This window comes from Herpailurus yagouaroundi, unplaced genomic scaffold, assembly GCF_014898765.1.
Source record: "Herpailurus yagouaroundi ecotype Mexico unplaced genomic scaffold, PumYag 162, whole genome shotgun sequence".
Taxonomy (NCBI): Eukaryota; Metazoa; Chordata; class Mammalia; order Carnivora; family Felidae; genus Herpailurus; species Herpailurus yagouaroundi.
The window spans coordinates 15,526,708-15,542,735 of record NW_024412403.1 but is presented as its reverse complement, the minus strand read 5'-3'; the positions used below and the strand labels follow the sequence as shown (position 1 = coordinate 15,542,735).

At 39.7% G+C, this 16,028-nt stretch overlaps 1 protein-coding gene across 6 annotated transcripts in view; it reads right to left on the bottom strand.

Moving 5' to 3' along the window:
* GRIK1 (glutamate ionotropic receptor kainate type subunit 1) overlaps positions 1 to 16,028 on the bottom strand; it is a 379,538-nt gene that overhangs the window by 86,923 nt on the left and 276,587 nt on the right. For all 6 annotated transcript variants that reach the window (XM_040484086.1, XM_040484081.1, XM_040484082.1 and 3 more), the window contains exon 7: positions 9,253 to 9,396. In XM_040484086.1, coding sequence (XP_040340020.1) covers positions 9,253 to 9,396 — 144 coding nt within the window. The remainder of the gene's footprint in view (positions 1 to 9,252; positions 9,397 to 16,028) is intronic.

Genomic DNA, 16,028 nt, shown 5'->3' with positions numbered 1-16,028 from the left:
TGAAGTGATAATATTTTGGATATACCACATTAAATTAAATACCTTATTAAAGCTAATCTCAGCTGTTTGCTTTTAATTTTTTAATTAGCTACTAGAAAATCTAACATCTATGTGACTCACATTATATTTCTACTGGACAGTGCTGCTGTAGAGCAAATTGTGCATTTGTTCATAAAAGACTATTAGGTGTTCATCATAGCATTGTTTCTATATGCCAAGAATAAAAGAAAAAAGAGGTATTCAAAATATCCATTCATAAAGGAATGGATAAGTACACTAAAGTACAGGTGACCCTTGAACAATGCATCTAACTTTTGACTCCCCCAAAACTTAACTATTAATAGCCTAGTGCTGACCTGAAGCCTTACCAGTAACATAAACAGAGTAACACAGATTTTGTATGTTATATGTTTATGTAGTATATTCTTATATAAAGGAAGCAAAAGAAGGGAAAATGTTTTTAAGAAAATCATAAGGAGGAGAAAATATATTCACAGTACTGTATTCATATTTTAAAAAATCCATATATAAATGGACCTTCACAGATCAAATCCATGCTGTTCAAAGGTCAACTGTACATTCAGTAAATGATCTGTTCCTCTACTTGGATTCTTTAGTCTCTTAATATTTGCACGTCGTATTACCTCTTTCAAGGCTTTATTCACGTTTCACATGAACTCTGAGATGCTTTCTAACTACCCTATGTAATATAGCAATACCCATTTTTTTTCCTTCAAAGACCCCTACACACTGTACCCACTACTGAATCTCGCTTTTCTGATACTCCTTGTCATTTTAAGTACTATATTTCCTTTTATATATGTCTGAATTCCCCACTATTGCATTCTTGGTGCTAGAATAATGTCTGCCACATGCTAGGTATTCAGTAGATATTTGTTGAATGAATGAATGATAGAATAGTAAATTTCAATGAAAAGGAATAAACTGGAAAAGTAATAAATATGAGTAATATTAGATATATTTCAACACAACATTGATTAGAAAAGGAAATTGCTGAATGAGATATATAGACACACACCCACGAAACACATACACACACACACACACCACCACACATATGACATTCACTTAAGTAAGTTAAACACATCCATGTGCATGTGAGCACATACACATGTACACATACATACAAACTGTGGTATAGAAAGCAAATTCTTCAGTCCCTGTGATGCAGAACGAGGACATTAGAGGCCGAATGGGAGAAGCCAGGTAATTGACATGAGTCTCTGAAAGCTATCTTACAAATACCAATGTTATTTAGAATCACATAAACTAAGGAGAATTTGGCAAAACCTTCCATTCTATTCGAACACCCCTTTCTTCATTTCCAACAGGTGATTATTCATCTGGACACTGCCAATTTCAAAGATAGGTATCTTAGCACCTTAGTTCTATAGAAGTATATATAATTGATAAAAACTGTAAACTATGAACATCTGGGAACTGATCTCATTTCTCTGTCTAGAGTTGTACAGGGATTGAGGGACAGACCTGAACAATCCACTCTTTCTTTATCTCTAAATGTCTTAAATGTGAAGGGGTATTGGGGTAAATGGTTTTTATTTACACAGTGCAAAACTAGGTGGTGGTGCTGAAGAATAGGTTGGATGGCAGGAGCTTTTCAATAGGTGTAGAATGACAACTATATATGCAACCTTTTCCAAAGTCTAGAGATTTGAGTGAGTTGACTGCCAGATCCGATGTCATCTAATTAATCCAAGGGACAGCTTTTCCTGGCAATCAAAGTCAAATGGCATGCAATATCGGGGAGTGTTACTCAGTGGAAACACAGCAGGATTAAACATGTCAGAGCTTTGCTTCTCCAGGGGCTTTGATTTTTTTTTAATTCTGTAATTTTTCACCTGCATCCCATGTAAAAAAACAAACACTCAATACTGACCTATTAAGTAGAAGTCTGAATAAATATCAAGACAAATATAGGTGACTCAGTGGAGAATTTTATCTTCTACTGTTGGATTTTTAAGAGCTTAAGTTTAATTATCTCATTTATATATTCAAATTAATAATCTTCATTTAGTCAAAATAGAACAAATAAATTACAACTTCGTAGCAAAACAGGGGCAGAAAGCTGCCCATATTTTCAGTGATATCCCATTTAGGTTGGCATTTGGAAATAATTTTCACTCCTGTATAGTAAATTTATTTTGGACCAGATCAATGGGGGACTATTTATATAGTTTAAAATTAAGTATTAGCTCAGCAAAATTTATTAACAGTTTGGTGGATTTTAACTTCCTGAGTTCAATTCAATAAGCATCTTTTAAATGCTTGCCATGTGCAGGCGCACAGTGCTCTGAGGACACAAAGATAAATTGACTTTGCCCCCGTCCAAGAAAGATCTTACAGTGTCTGAATGAAGCACGTTAAGCGCTCACGTAGAGATGTAAAGCAGCTATGGAGTCAAGTTGAGGACCATCCCTAAATAGAGGTTCAGGAGAGGCTCACTAGAGAAAATGGGTTCTCAATAAGAGTTAGTCCAAATAAACAATGGGAGGCAGTGCTTTCTAGGATGAAAGGCATATGACAAAAGGGGTGTTATAAGGCAGGTTTTAGTCAGGAAAAGAGAGGTTCACCTGTCTCACTGTGTGAGAAAAGCATGGTAAATGCAGGAAACTAGAATCAAGTTTATGTTTGGGTAGAATACCTACTACACATTATGTCACTCTATACATGACAACACTTATAAAAGCGTTGAGTATCAAGAAATGAGGCTCAGTGAGAGGTCATTTTAATAAACCAGGTGAAAAATGATGAGGGCAGAGGGCAAGGAATGTTGCTAAACCTTTAGGATAGAAAGTTAACAGGACTTAATTAGATAAGTGTGCTGAGGTGGATGGAGAAGTTTAGACAACCTGCAGAGTTCTGGTTTGAGTGACAAGCTCTATTTTACTGTAATGTTTCAACCCAGTTACCATTGTGATAGCTATCAGGATGCCAGAGCTCGTAGATAAGCACTACCAAGTTCCCTATGCATATATACAGAGGAAATGTCCCTCAGAGATTGTCCTAGAAGTTTTGGACCTGACCATGAGGTCAAGGATTTATAAAAGGGGTCACATGCATGAAAGAGGCAGTTGCTGGAGAGATTTATCCAGAAAGAGCTGCTGTTTCTCTGTGAGTTGTGCTCTTCTGCCTTCAGGATGCCCTTTTTGAATCCTGGGAAGTAAGATTTCAAGGGGCCATTCAGGGAAATCTGAAACAAGTTGGCTGCCATTGGAGAAGCAGAAGACGAATGGCTGACTCAAACATGAGGAAGTCAAGGTAGACTATGGACAGTGGTGTGGCCCCTAGGTGACAAAAGAGGACTACAGAATATCTGACGAATTGAGGTGGTCAGGAAATACTGCATCATGATCAGAGGTACTCCCAGGATACCCAAGGAAGGGTGATTGGGTGTTTCCTGGGTGCTAGATTTGAATCCAGAGTGCCTTGGGGGGAGTATAGTCAATAAGACTGTTGAGAGGGGTGAAGAGGTTTCAACAGAAAAAAGCAAGAGGTGTACCACTGTGTATCACAGGGCTAAAGAAGCATGATATGCTTCCATCTGAAAAAGACCCATTATTTGGGTCAAAGAAACATCAGGAGAGACCGCCCACCTGGAAATCATAAACAGTCGAAGAAAATCCTTCAAGGAAAAGAGTTAGGCTTAAAAATTCCCCAGGCGCACCTGGGGACATGAGCTTAGACTATTGGCTGGATCCAGAGAGTACAGAACAGTCCTGTCAAGCAAAAGTGTTCTCACTCTTTTTGAGCCTGGTAGGACGTGCAACAGCTAAGGGTATGGCAAGGAAATAAGTGAGGAAAGGAGAAAGAGGAGAAACCAACCACACGTCTCCTCTCCCCTAGTCTCCCAGAAGACTTGAGCTCAAAGGGAGGAGAAATTTGATGTTAAATCACATTGGACTTCTGAGTAATATTAGAATAGAAATTTGAATTCGAGTTCCTAAGTTGAAGATCAACTTAAAGGGACCCTCGGACTGTCACTGCCTTAAGTAAACACAAAAACCATGGAAAATCCTATTGTCACTGAATAACTTTAAGTGGATGATAGGAGCAACACTAAATTGGTTTTGCTGTCCCACTAGTTGTGTTTGTTTGACATCCCAGTTAACATTGTCATTTATTGACATTGGGCTTTTGTAGCAATAATAGCTTTAATAGATAACATGACAGATTCTATTTGGGAATTTGTTGATGTGGGGGTGTCAGTAGGATATGCAGATGGATGTTTTCCAATAGAAAAGTAGCTACATGAATTTAGACCGAAGGGAGAAGTCAGGGTTGTATGCAAGAAATACTTAGATATCTCCTTGTGCAATTTTTTTTCCCCTTTTAGCTCTCTATGAGTGTGGACCACTTCCAAACCAAGATATCTATAATTCTTCAATAATCTTTGTGGGTTTATCTGCTTTAATCAAACTTACACAAGGCTACCGAGATAAACTGTTTGAAATATCACATTTTTGTGCCTCAAGAACAGTGACTTTTCATCAATTATCAACCAGATTGGATTTTCTCAGCTCAGCAGGCAATTTTAATCAGTCGTCTTTCCATATTTACTTAACCTCATTTCTCACTACTTTTACATGGGACCGCTCCTTCTGACCCCAACAGAAGGTCAACTCTTTATGCTTCATTTATACTTTTGCTGTTCACCATGTTGGAACCCACTTTCAACCAAATTCTATTTTCAGTACCCAATTCAGGTACTCTTAACATGGGTTTCAGGCCAACTAGGGTAGTTGTAAGGCCTCTGAGACTGCAGATGAATATTTCCGCCTTTTGTGGGAACAATGAGGCCATGGTTTAAGTCAGTTTTCATATAGGATCTGTAACCCAGAAAATAGTTAAGTACCACTGACATAACCTAAAATATATAATTCACTTCACTGTGCCCATATTTCAATGCCCCTCCCAGCACCTGCAATTACAGACCCTCTTCTTCCAAGATCCCTCAGTGTGCTTGCTTTTGCTGCACCTGCTCCCACTGATTGCCCCACGGCCAGCTGGAACTTACTCTGGGTCCAGAGTAACTTCTGACCACAGACAGGAAGTCCTTTGGCTTCCTCAGCCCCCACATTCAGCTACCATTTCTATGACTGACCTGAGATGTGGTTTGCTAGGGTTTTTTTGGTAGCTCAACCTGGTTGATGATTACCTAATGTTTTGGGTCCCTCTTGAACAATCATATCCATGCTCTACCATCGAAAGTTTCCCTCATTCCCTGGCATCATTGCAGGGATGTGCCATGTCTCTTTCCATGGGACTCCTGATTTTCCACTGCTAGGTCCTGTCCTCTGTTTTGCAAATGCTGCTACTTCATCTTGGACTCCAATAATAATAATGTTGACACCAATAAGAACAATATTGATTACATGTAAGCATGTTACATTACATGTAAGCATTACATGTAAGCATTCAGTGCTTACATAAGCCAGGCAATATATTTAATGTTTTATGTGCAATGCCTCATTTCTTCCTGACAACTGCCTTACCTGATAGACATTTTTAAGGGAACCTTCCATTTATGGTAGCTACCCTTTATTGAGCAACCATTACATGCCACACATTTTGCTAGGCTGTACATATATGTAATCCCCACAAACACATAGAATTTTTATCTGCATTTTATAGAAGAGGAACCGAGAATAAAGAGTCTCAATGACTAAGTTCACATAGACAGCAAATTGCAATTAAATCTCAGGGTCTGTGTCCCCAGTACCAGAGTTAAATAGGCTGGCCTATTCCTCAGACCCCTGCCTCACTTCTTCACCAGAACCTATGGTCCTGGTAGACAAGTCTAGATGACCCTGTTTTTTGCCTCAATGAATTGTTTCTGGATATGATATTCATATCCCGTGTCTGTCCTACAGTACCTGCTTATAGGTCTTGTGCATTCAGTTCCTTTGCCTGTTCATTCATTCATTTATTAGCTCACTCACTTGTCTGGCATCTACTTATTGGGTGTTCATTCTATGCCCCGTCTTATGCTAGAACTAGGGAAACAAGACTGGAAAAGCACAGCTTGGAGATAGACATGCAAATAAATATGATGATCTAACGACTGTGATGGAGCCAAAGAGCCAAAATTTATGAGTCAAGGTCAGCATAGAGAAGCTAGTGCTTGAGTTGAGACATAAAGTGTGGCCCAGAGGAGACCTTTCAATCAGAGGCAAGAGAATTTGGTGGGAGCATATTGCCAAGTTCAGGGAGCCCCAGTAGGTTCAGCAGGTGCTGGGATTGGGGCAGGAGATGAGAGGGATGGCATAGGAGATCAGAAACCAGAGCACTGGAGACCCTGAAGATTCTGCCGATGAGTGTAGGTTTTATTCCGGACACACGAAAGCTTCAAAGGAAGTCTGTCATTTCTCCACTGTGTCGAATTTGTATAGTAGATAGTAAAATCCACATCTTCCAGTTTGGGGGGGAGACAGTTCCCTGTAGTGCCAAGTTACTTTTACTTGTATGATGGAGTCTCAGTACCTCTTGCTGGGTGGGGATTTATAATCTCCTAATATATTTGCTTAGTAAATGCCTAGAGAGGTGACACTGTGACACACTCTACCAGGTTTAAAATGTCCTTTAATTCTTCCTCTCTCGAGTTGGCCTGAAACACCGAAGGGTGGTTAGCCTGAATAACTTGTCTGCAAGGCTTACTGATTCTAAATGATGTGTGAAGTTATCAGGGATTAGTGCACACACAACCACCTCTCTGCTTGGAAAGTTTACCTCCTGTGACAAATTTCATCTTCACCCCATAAATTCAACCTGCTGACTTGCTCCTTTACATGATTTCTGATTACAGTTTGGAAATCCTTTAAAAAGTGATAGTTACTAAACGAAAGGACCCAGGGAAGTTTTAGGACCACGTCCCTTACTAAAACCCGATGCCTGCAAAATTTTGTTGAATTAGGTACTCTTTGAAAGAAACACCTGCATTCTATCACGTTTGCATGTTTTGGCCTGTCTCAGAATTCCTTCCATGCAGTCTTTCAACAGGCTGGGACACGGCTCCGGGTCGCTCCCTATCCCATCCTGCCAAGGGCGGCATATGGCGTTGTGACTCAGGAGACAAAAAAGATGAGCACAGTGGTGACAAAAGTTTTCAACCCATGATGCACCTCTCCCTTCAACCCCCAACTGTGGAGCCCGAGAATGGGGAATTTGCTCTTTGGAGTAAAAGATCATAAAATGCTTTCTTGCTTTCATTGTGGTCCCTCATCTTGGAGTTCATTATTCCTTTAAACATGCCTAACTGTAGCTTGGAAATTTTACTTTCTTATACAAGCAAAAAGATGCTTGGGGTGCTCTGAGTGTTTGATCCTGAGCTTTCATGAGGCCTCATGCCTTTCCTTGCACTGGTACGAGATGAAAGGAAACCAGCTGTTTTCTTGTTAAAGATCAAGGTGATCAGGATAGTGATTCAAGACCTAGCGATGATTGCTGCAGGGAGAGCAGAGGCTGGGTGATGTTATTCCGTTAGGCACAGTATGTCAGATTTCTGTGGCTGTCAGAAAGAGTATTTCATTTCATGCCTATTTGTGATTTCTTTGTTGTTGTTGTTGTTGCTGGGTTTCAATTCCTGGCATCATACTCAGTAAACTGAATGAGGCTATAATTAGTAGTCTATCCGAATGGTAAGAGAAGAGCTAATATCTCAGATTCTTACTATGTTTCTGTGCTGTTCTTAAAAACCTCATTTTTTATCCTCACAATAATGCTATGAGATAGAAGGTGTCATTCCCATTTTACAGAAGAGAATATTGAGACACAAGAGTTTAAGTAACTCTTAACTTCAGGTAGTTAATGAAGTTAAGTAACTCAACTTCATCGTGTGGGTTATACTGCTCACAAATATTAGTAGAGCTGGGATTTAAACCCAAGCAACCACACCAGGATTAGGGTGAGGTAAGAGAGGTTCCCTAGGGCACAAAATTTAAGGCAGCACTCCCTTGAAGTCTCGTGTAGGTGCAGGGCTCACACCTGAGAGTGAGTGCCTCCTTGAATCACATTGCTAGGGAAGTTCTTTGCTGCTTGCCATACCCTAGACTCAGCCTTGCTTTGGAGGCTGAGTAGTGTTAAATCTCATGGCATACTGCCTCTCTGGTTCTCATCCTTCTGGATCAGAGTCATCTGTTAACAGGGAAGTAGATTGAACAGCCTAGGAGAGGGTTTGTAGAGACAAGCAGGATGGAGCCCAAAGTAGGATTTCTCCCTTGCTCTTGGCTGGGCATTCTTGTCTTGTACTATGTGCCCTCCCATTCTTTTCTTTTCTGACTTTGTCTCACCTCAACCATCTCCAATACAGAGGGCAATAAAGATGCTCTTCACTTGAGAGGTAAATTTCTGCATCCCATAGAGAAAACATTAGAGCAGCATCACAGAGGAGGGTGTGTACTCAGACCTTATTTCATCTTGTCAAGTCCAGACACACCCTGAGGTATATGTTGATGTCAAAGCTAATCCAAGGACACATATCTATGAGAGAAATCTCAGAATCTTAGAACAGGGTCTGCTGAGGAGAAGTCAAATTGCACCAGAGAAAAGGAAAGTGTGTGTGGTGGTGGTGGTGGGGGGGGGTGGGGGTAGTCCAGGATCTCAGGGCAATCATGAAGAACTCAGAGAAGTCCTGGAAAATCTTTTAGTGCACTTGGTCAGTTTTGAATAGGACTGGACTTTTCTGGTGTGCTGACAAATGGCAAAATAATTGCTATTTCATTAGGACAAACAGATCCCTCTGTTCAGTCATGCACAACTTGATATTTAGGAAACCACTGGAATTATGGGATGAATTATGAATTTAGGAAACCACTGGAATTATGGGATACCAGGTGGGAACTATCCCTGGTATCTCTCAGTGATGGGCAAACCCATTCTTTGACTCAATGCGGCCTGGAATAAGCACCTATGAGCTCCTAATCACATATGTGGAGGAGAGCCAGCAGCAAATGAGATGAGCGTAGCGGAGATGAAGGAGAGTGAGTATTACGGTCTGGTAGCTTCTCTGAACTTCTCAACATCATGCTAGAAAAGTTCTGGTAGTCCTTCTAGATAAACATTTACCAGTGAAATCCCAGCAGATTGGCTGATGATGGTTTCTCCTCCTTTATAGATATCATACCACCAAAGCCATGTGGGAAGACCACTCTAAATCAACAAGTCAAACAGCACTCTGCGTAGGGAAGAACTGGACTGTGAATGAGTAGCACTTGCCTCTTTAATTAGGTTCATAAATCTGGGTCCAAGGCGCCATGGCTTGTGTCGATGACACTGTAAGGAGCTGACGGTCAGCTGGGAAGCCCGGTGGGAGGCAATGGCCACCATGTACACGGCATCATACATCAGAGCCGCTTCAGTCTGTGAAGGAAAACACACATCACATCTTCAGTTCCACCTTTGTTTACCTTCCTTTACCTGCAAAAGCATTCTGCCTGCTTCCTTTATCTCGTATTTGTCTGATCTCAACAACCATTCATTCTCCAGCTGAATAGTCTTCACTCTCCAGTAGCTATTTTTCTCTAACATAATACCTCCTACTCCACAGTAAACTGGAGTCATAGCTCTGCTTTGTTTTGAGTTCTTAAAAAAAAATAAAACAAAAATACAAAAAATAAAAAGCCCACCTCACCGATGTCAGCCACGTAAGTCTTGATTCGGGGAACAAATATTTGGAGCATCTTCCGTGTTAAGCATGGTGTTAAGATCAACTACATTGAGTTAGAAGTTATGAAGCCTCAACATTTTAATATGAGATTTTGTTTTTTAGGACTTACACCCATTTATATGTTTATTTGCTTGTTTCTATTTGGTAGAAAGAAACAGATTCAAGCAAAACTAATAGGTAATTTCCAAATAGAGATACTTGTGCTCTTTGCTTCCATTTACTAGAGCCAAGAAGGTCTGAGATATGGAATCAAATCAAACAGCAGGTTGTAAGAGACCTTCTGAAAAACAGACCTGTGTAACTAGCTCAGAATACACCTTTTAACAGCATTTGCTTTTTTTGATAGAAAGTGTAAGTAGTTATTGCTTTTGGGGGTTGGGCATCTCATTCTTCCCTTCCTCATGATATTTCTCTCACTTGCAAAATTTCACACAAAACTGCTAGAATTTTTATAAAAATATTGTCATGTTTTCTTAAGGATAAAATCATATAATACCTTCACATTTTAGTTGAGGGTTTTCATCACAAATTTATTTGAAATTCTCATCAAGCTCCCCAAATCAACGGAACAGATAGATAAAACTACTGATGTAGGAAAACTGACCTTTAGACAGGATATTGACTTGTGTAGAAACATACATATAGCCAACAATTGGTAGAGTTAAACCTAGAATTCAGGTCATAGATCAAAGATTATCATGTATTTTTTTTTTCAGAAATCTGTTGATTCAACATGTATTATGCAGTTACTGAGCATGTCTTAATGGAGGTGGAAAGAGAGGGTAAGGGTTACTACATCTTGCACTTTATCCATCTATGAGGCCAGAGAGTATCCCCACTTTAAATCTGTTTCCTGTGCAATTGCTATCATGGCATTTTCCATATGTATTTATAGTGACATCTGTTTCTCAATAAGAATGTGGGTTTTGCAAATGCAGAAATGGTTCAACTTCATTCTCTTTCTCTCTCTCACCTCCCTATATATACATATATATAAATTTAATTTAATATTTATATATAATATATTTAATGCTTATTTATGTTGAGAGAGAGTGTGTGTGCACGTGTGCATACAGGTGGGGGGGGGGCAGAGAGAGAGAGAATCCCAAGCAGGCTCCTCACTGTTATCACAGAGCCCAATGTCAGGCTTCATCTCATGAACGGTTAGATCACGAGTCTGTTGCTTAACCTACTGAGCCACCCAGCACTCCTCGACTTTATTCTGTAGTGGCTAGCAGAGTTACTGGCATATAAAAGGTCCTTAATAAATGTTTGCAGAAGGAAGTCATGGTATCTCTTGCCTTAAAATGAGATACATTTTTGTGAGACCTGTATAACACCAAGGCTTTAAGATGTCCTTCTAAGATAAATTGTTTCATCAAGCATCCATGTTCTTCACCATTCTCCTTTATCAATTTGGTGGAATTGAAGGAGAGTAATCTATTGGTAGAATGAGACTTTTGAAACTCAATCAGTAACAATAGCTGACTTTTGTCAAGTTCTTATTATAAGTCAGGTGCTACCTTGACACGAAATCCTCACCACAACTGTTACTCTTTTGCGGTTAAAGAAGTAACCAGGTTAAACAGCATCCCCAACCTAGTGGAGGGAAAAACCAAGATTCAAAAGGAGGTTGGTGCTCAGGTTTGTCTTCACAGCCACGAAACCGAACTAACTGCTTCTAAAGCAAGTTTTTGTCTGATGATTTAATAAGTACAATAATAGCTCAATTATGGTGAATATTCACTGACAACTTACTACACACCAGGCACTATAAGCATTTTCCACATGCCGTGTCCTTAAATTGTTGAAATGATACCTTTGAAATAGGCAAAGTCCCCATTATACAGACAGGGAAATGTAGACTTGGAGAAGTAACTTTAGGAAATAACTTTGATAGCTCCCTAACTTATTAGGCAAGCGAGAATTTCACCTCAAGATGTAAACTTAGATTTCAGAGCTCATGCTCTGAAAAACCGCTTAACTGCTATGCTATGAGGACCTGGACCTTTTTAGCAGTGGGATATGCTTTTCATAAATTTGTATGTGTAATCACTAGTTGACAAATGGAATGATTTGGTACAGAAGTGTGAGGAGTAACGTTCCAATGATCTAACGTTTTCATAAGCTGGGCTTAGAAAGGATTCTGACTTTCTTTGTCAAGGCTGCCTCTGCACTGGGCTGGGAAATAACATGGTTCACAACCATGGGCCTGATCTGTGCTTTTCAAATTCGAAGAAGAAAACCATTTATTCTAAAACCATGCTTCCTCTTGAAGTGCAGTGTTTTCTCAGATGGAAGAGACATGTCCTCTACCTATTTTATAGCACTAATAAACTATCCCTGAATTTCCTTTCCTCTTTAGTTCTGTGCTGGAGGCCAGTGACAGAGCAGCAACCCTCAAGTCATTTTAAGTAAATTAAAAAAAAAAAAATTGGCCTATGTTTCAGAGTTTGTTTTTCCAAATGCGTTTCTGTGCACATTTTATTTATATCGGAAGCCTAAACGAAACCCCATTACTCAGTGCCCCTAAGAAAATCTTTTAACTGCAACATGGATCACGAAACAAGCATATGAAAAGCAGTCTCACACAATGTTTTAGTTATCACAACAGCATGCATTGGGTTAACTTAACAGCATGGGTTAACTCAGCAGGTCTGGGGTGCTCACACTCTAGTATTCAAAGAAAAGACTGACCTTTGGTTACTGGGAAAAAAACACGCCAAACCTTGGCTGATCATAGTGATTTTGTATCTTTGGGGTCTTGGGCATTGCTAAACAGTGTCAGCCAACAGTGTGATTTATGACGAATGCCTATTTTTGTTCATCTGGGGCCCCGGGCCGAGCTAGTTCAGTTTGCCCTCAGGAACTGCTGAGTAACTAAGACTAAGACTAAGTAACTAAGGTCAGATATGGGGCTGCTCTGTGCCTACGTGACTGACTCCCGATAAAAAACCCTCACACCAAGGCTTGGGTGAGGTTCCCAGGTTAGTAACACTTCACACATGTCCCACATCATTGCTGTAGAGAATGAAATACTGTCAACACAACTTTTCTGGGAGGGGAACACTCGTAGTTTCTGCATAGTTTCTCCTGGACTGTGTGCCCTTTGTAACTTTTTCCTCTGATGGTTTTAATCTATATCCTTTTGCTGCAATAAACTGAAACTATGGGTCTAACAGGTCTGCTGATTTCTGTGAGTCCTTCTACCAAATCATCAAACCTGAATATGGTCCTGGGGACCCCAACACAATCCAGTGAGATGCTACACCTTAGGAATGAGGATTAGTGACAGGATGTGGCTTTACAGAGTCCTTGCATTTTGCTCTCTTCCTGGTATATAACACTGTTGGGAAAAGCTGGACAAGATCGGGGTGCTGAAGGAAGACTTAGTCCTTGTGGAGCGAATGGGCAGAAAGTATGGATTTCCCATCTTCTCTGCAAATTTAGAAATATTCACTAACCTGGTATGGTTAGTGAATATCAAATATCTTCTCTTCTAAAAGAGAAGTTCTCCCAAATAACACCCTTTCCCTTCATTTCCTAAATTTACTCTCTTACTTGGGTCCTATTAAAGTATCTCACCCACAGCATACAGCTAGCAGAATTTGTCTTCTTAGTACGAATTAGCTAGTTTCCCTTGTGGGGGTGGATGCTGTTGAGGAGCCAAAGTAGTGGGAGAGGCAGTGAACATCCTGAGTTGGGAATGATGCTGCAAAGAGCGAGCCGCAAGCAAACCAGGGTTTGGAAATGGGCTGTAGAGGTAGTAAAGATATAATCACGTACTCACAATCTAGAAATTTGGTAATTAAGGCAGCAACTCCAGCAGGTCCAGTGAGACCCGGCACAGAGGTTGACATATTGTAATATGGAGAAGCATTTTTAGCTTTTGAGAGAGACAGGGAGGAGTTGGAAAAAGAGGACCATATGTGGAGTTGGAAAACATACCCAGGTGATTCCACTGGTCGCAGAAGGTCACACAGGTACCAGGGAAGGAGCCATCCTGGGCTCCATGTGCAAGCCAAGAAATTTGTCTCTTGTAAACAAAAAGGATTCTGCCTCTGCATTTCAGAATGCCTTTTGTTCTTTGATTGAGTACACACTGGCTTCACAGCAGGTACCATCAAGTAAATTCAATTCTATGTCCTGGAGGCTTTGTAGACATTATCTAATTTAATCTATAGAGCACTGCACAGTATTATTTTACAGATTTACAGATGAGCTAGCAGGCTCCTAGAGGCTAAATAACCTAGTCAGGTTGTTCAGTTATTCAGGGGACATAGTCAGTACTTAACGTAGGCTTTGCTTATCTGGAATCCCACAGCCCATTGTCTTTCATCACTGGAGTGAACATTTAGGTGGACACTCAAAAGTGCCTCCCTTTTGGGTCATGCTAGGAAATACTCACATGTGACATAAAACTACTGACCTAACTTGATATTGTGAATGCATTTAAAGGACCAGGAAGGCCAATGATAGACTGGCATTGTGTTGTTTCTATGATTCCTATGTAGTGTTGAATCATATATAGTTTTGGTTCACAGTCAGAGAGGAATCTATCCTAAAATGAACCGCTCCATTATCCCAGTCTATCTAAAAGCCAATAGATTAAATCAGCCCAAATGTTAAGGGAAATTTAAATGTAGTGAAAAGAAATGAAGTACATTTCATAAAAATCACTCCAACCTCTATTGAGTTAATTAACACTTCGGTTGATAAAACACCTTCTTTTTTTAATCTCAAGATGTTTTAAATAACGAGTTTCACTATTTTTGGACTCTACTGACTCAGTAACAGTTTTCTTAACTTAATTTTAACCATATTTTTAAAGTCAACATTTTTTCCCTTTAATTACATCTATGGCTCTTAAGTCTGGAGTCAATATTTTTCATCTTGGACATGCTTTTCATGTTTGGATGTGTTTTGATATATATCATAATATTATTTGATGATATTTTAGTGTATGACATTCTAAGAAGTTTTTAATAGTTAAACATATTAAAGGGGCACCTGGGTGGCTCAGTTGGTTAAGTCTCTGACTTTTGATTTTAGCTCAGTTAATGATTTCACAGTTTGTGAGTTCGAGCCCCGCGTCAGACTCTGTTGTGACAGCACAGAGTCTGCTTGGGATTCTCTCTCCCTCCGCTTTCCCTGCCCCTTCCCCACTCTTGCTCTCTCAAAAGAAATAAATTTCAAAAAAACATTAAAGAGGACATTAGACAAATAGGTGGGAAGTAAAAACACATGAGTATTTTTAAACATATTTAAAATTTTTCTACATTATATATTTATAAGACATCTGTATATGTATGTAGTGCACACAAAAATATAACTATATAGGGCAACAGGGAAATTCACATCGGAGAGTGGTGGTATAATGCATACAATTTCAGAGAATGCAATTCTATTAGAGTAATGGTGTAACTTAAATATTAACAGTGGTTAGTCTAGGTTAATTTTTAAAATAATATTAATAGTTTAGAATAATCTCTATCTGCACTACTCAGGCCTATTTCTTATTTATAGGAACTCTCTTTGGACTCTTACAGAATTATTTCGGGACTATATGAATATTTTTCATTTAACATCTTGGTCTTAGCAGATGCTCAATTCTTATTTATTTAGCATTAGTTCCTTTATTAAATACATAGTTATTGAAGGCCTGCTTTGTGCCATGCCTTTCCCAGTGCTGGGGATGAGGCAGATCACAAAACGACAAAGTCTCTGTCCTCATGGAGCTTATAGTCATGTAAGGGAAAGCATAGAACAAACAAATCAAAGTATAGTGTATTAAGTCACAGGGCTACAGAGCAAGGGGAAACAGGCTATGGGAGAGAGAATGACAGCAGGGGGCTACTATTTAGATTATTTAGATAGGGGGTTCATAGCAGGCTTCTCTGATGAAGTGGCAAACCGGAATCAGGGAGGGTTTTAGGCAGTGAGAGCCACAAATGATACAGATACACGAAGGAATAAAACATGAGATCTGAGGACTACAGACCCTGTGGAACTGAAACCAGGGGACGTTTCATCAGTAAGGTCGAGAAGAAAAGAGTCTGAGTACAGAGGCGACACGAGAACAAAGATTTGTTAGATCTGGGCCCCAGCTTGGAGACATGGGGTGTGCTCTCTTGACTCAGATTAGTCCACTGAGTGCCTTTAAAGCTGCTCTTTAAATTTGCTGTGACTCAGTTTCTACATCCCCAAACGGGTCCCCTTTACTAGAAGCAAAAAGGAAACAGTGAACTGGTAAATGGACTCTTTGGGTTAATAAAGGTCAGTATCATGCTTCATGGGATAAATTTCAAAACTATACCTATTTTTT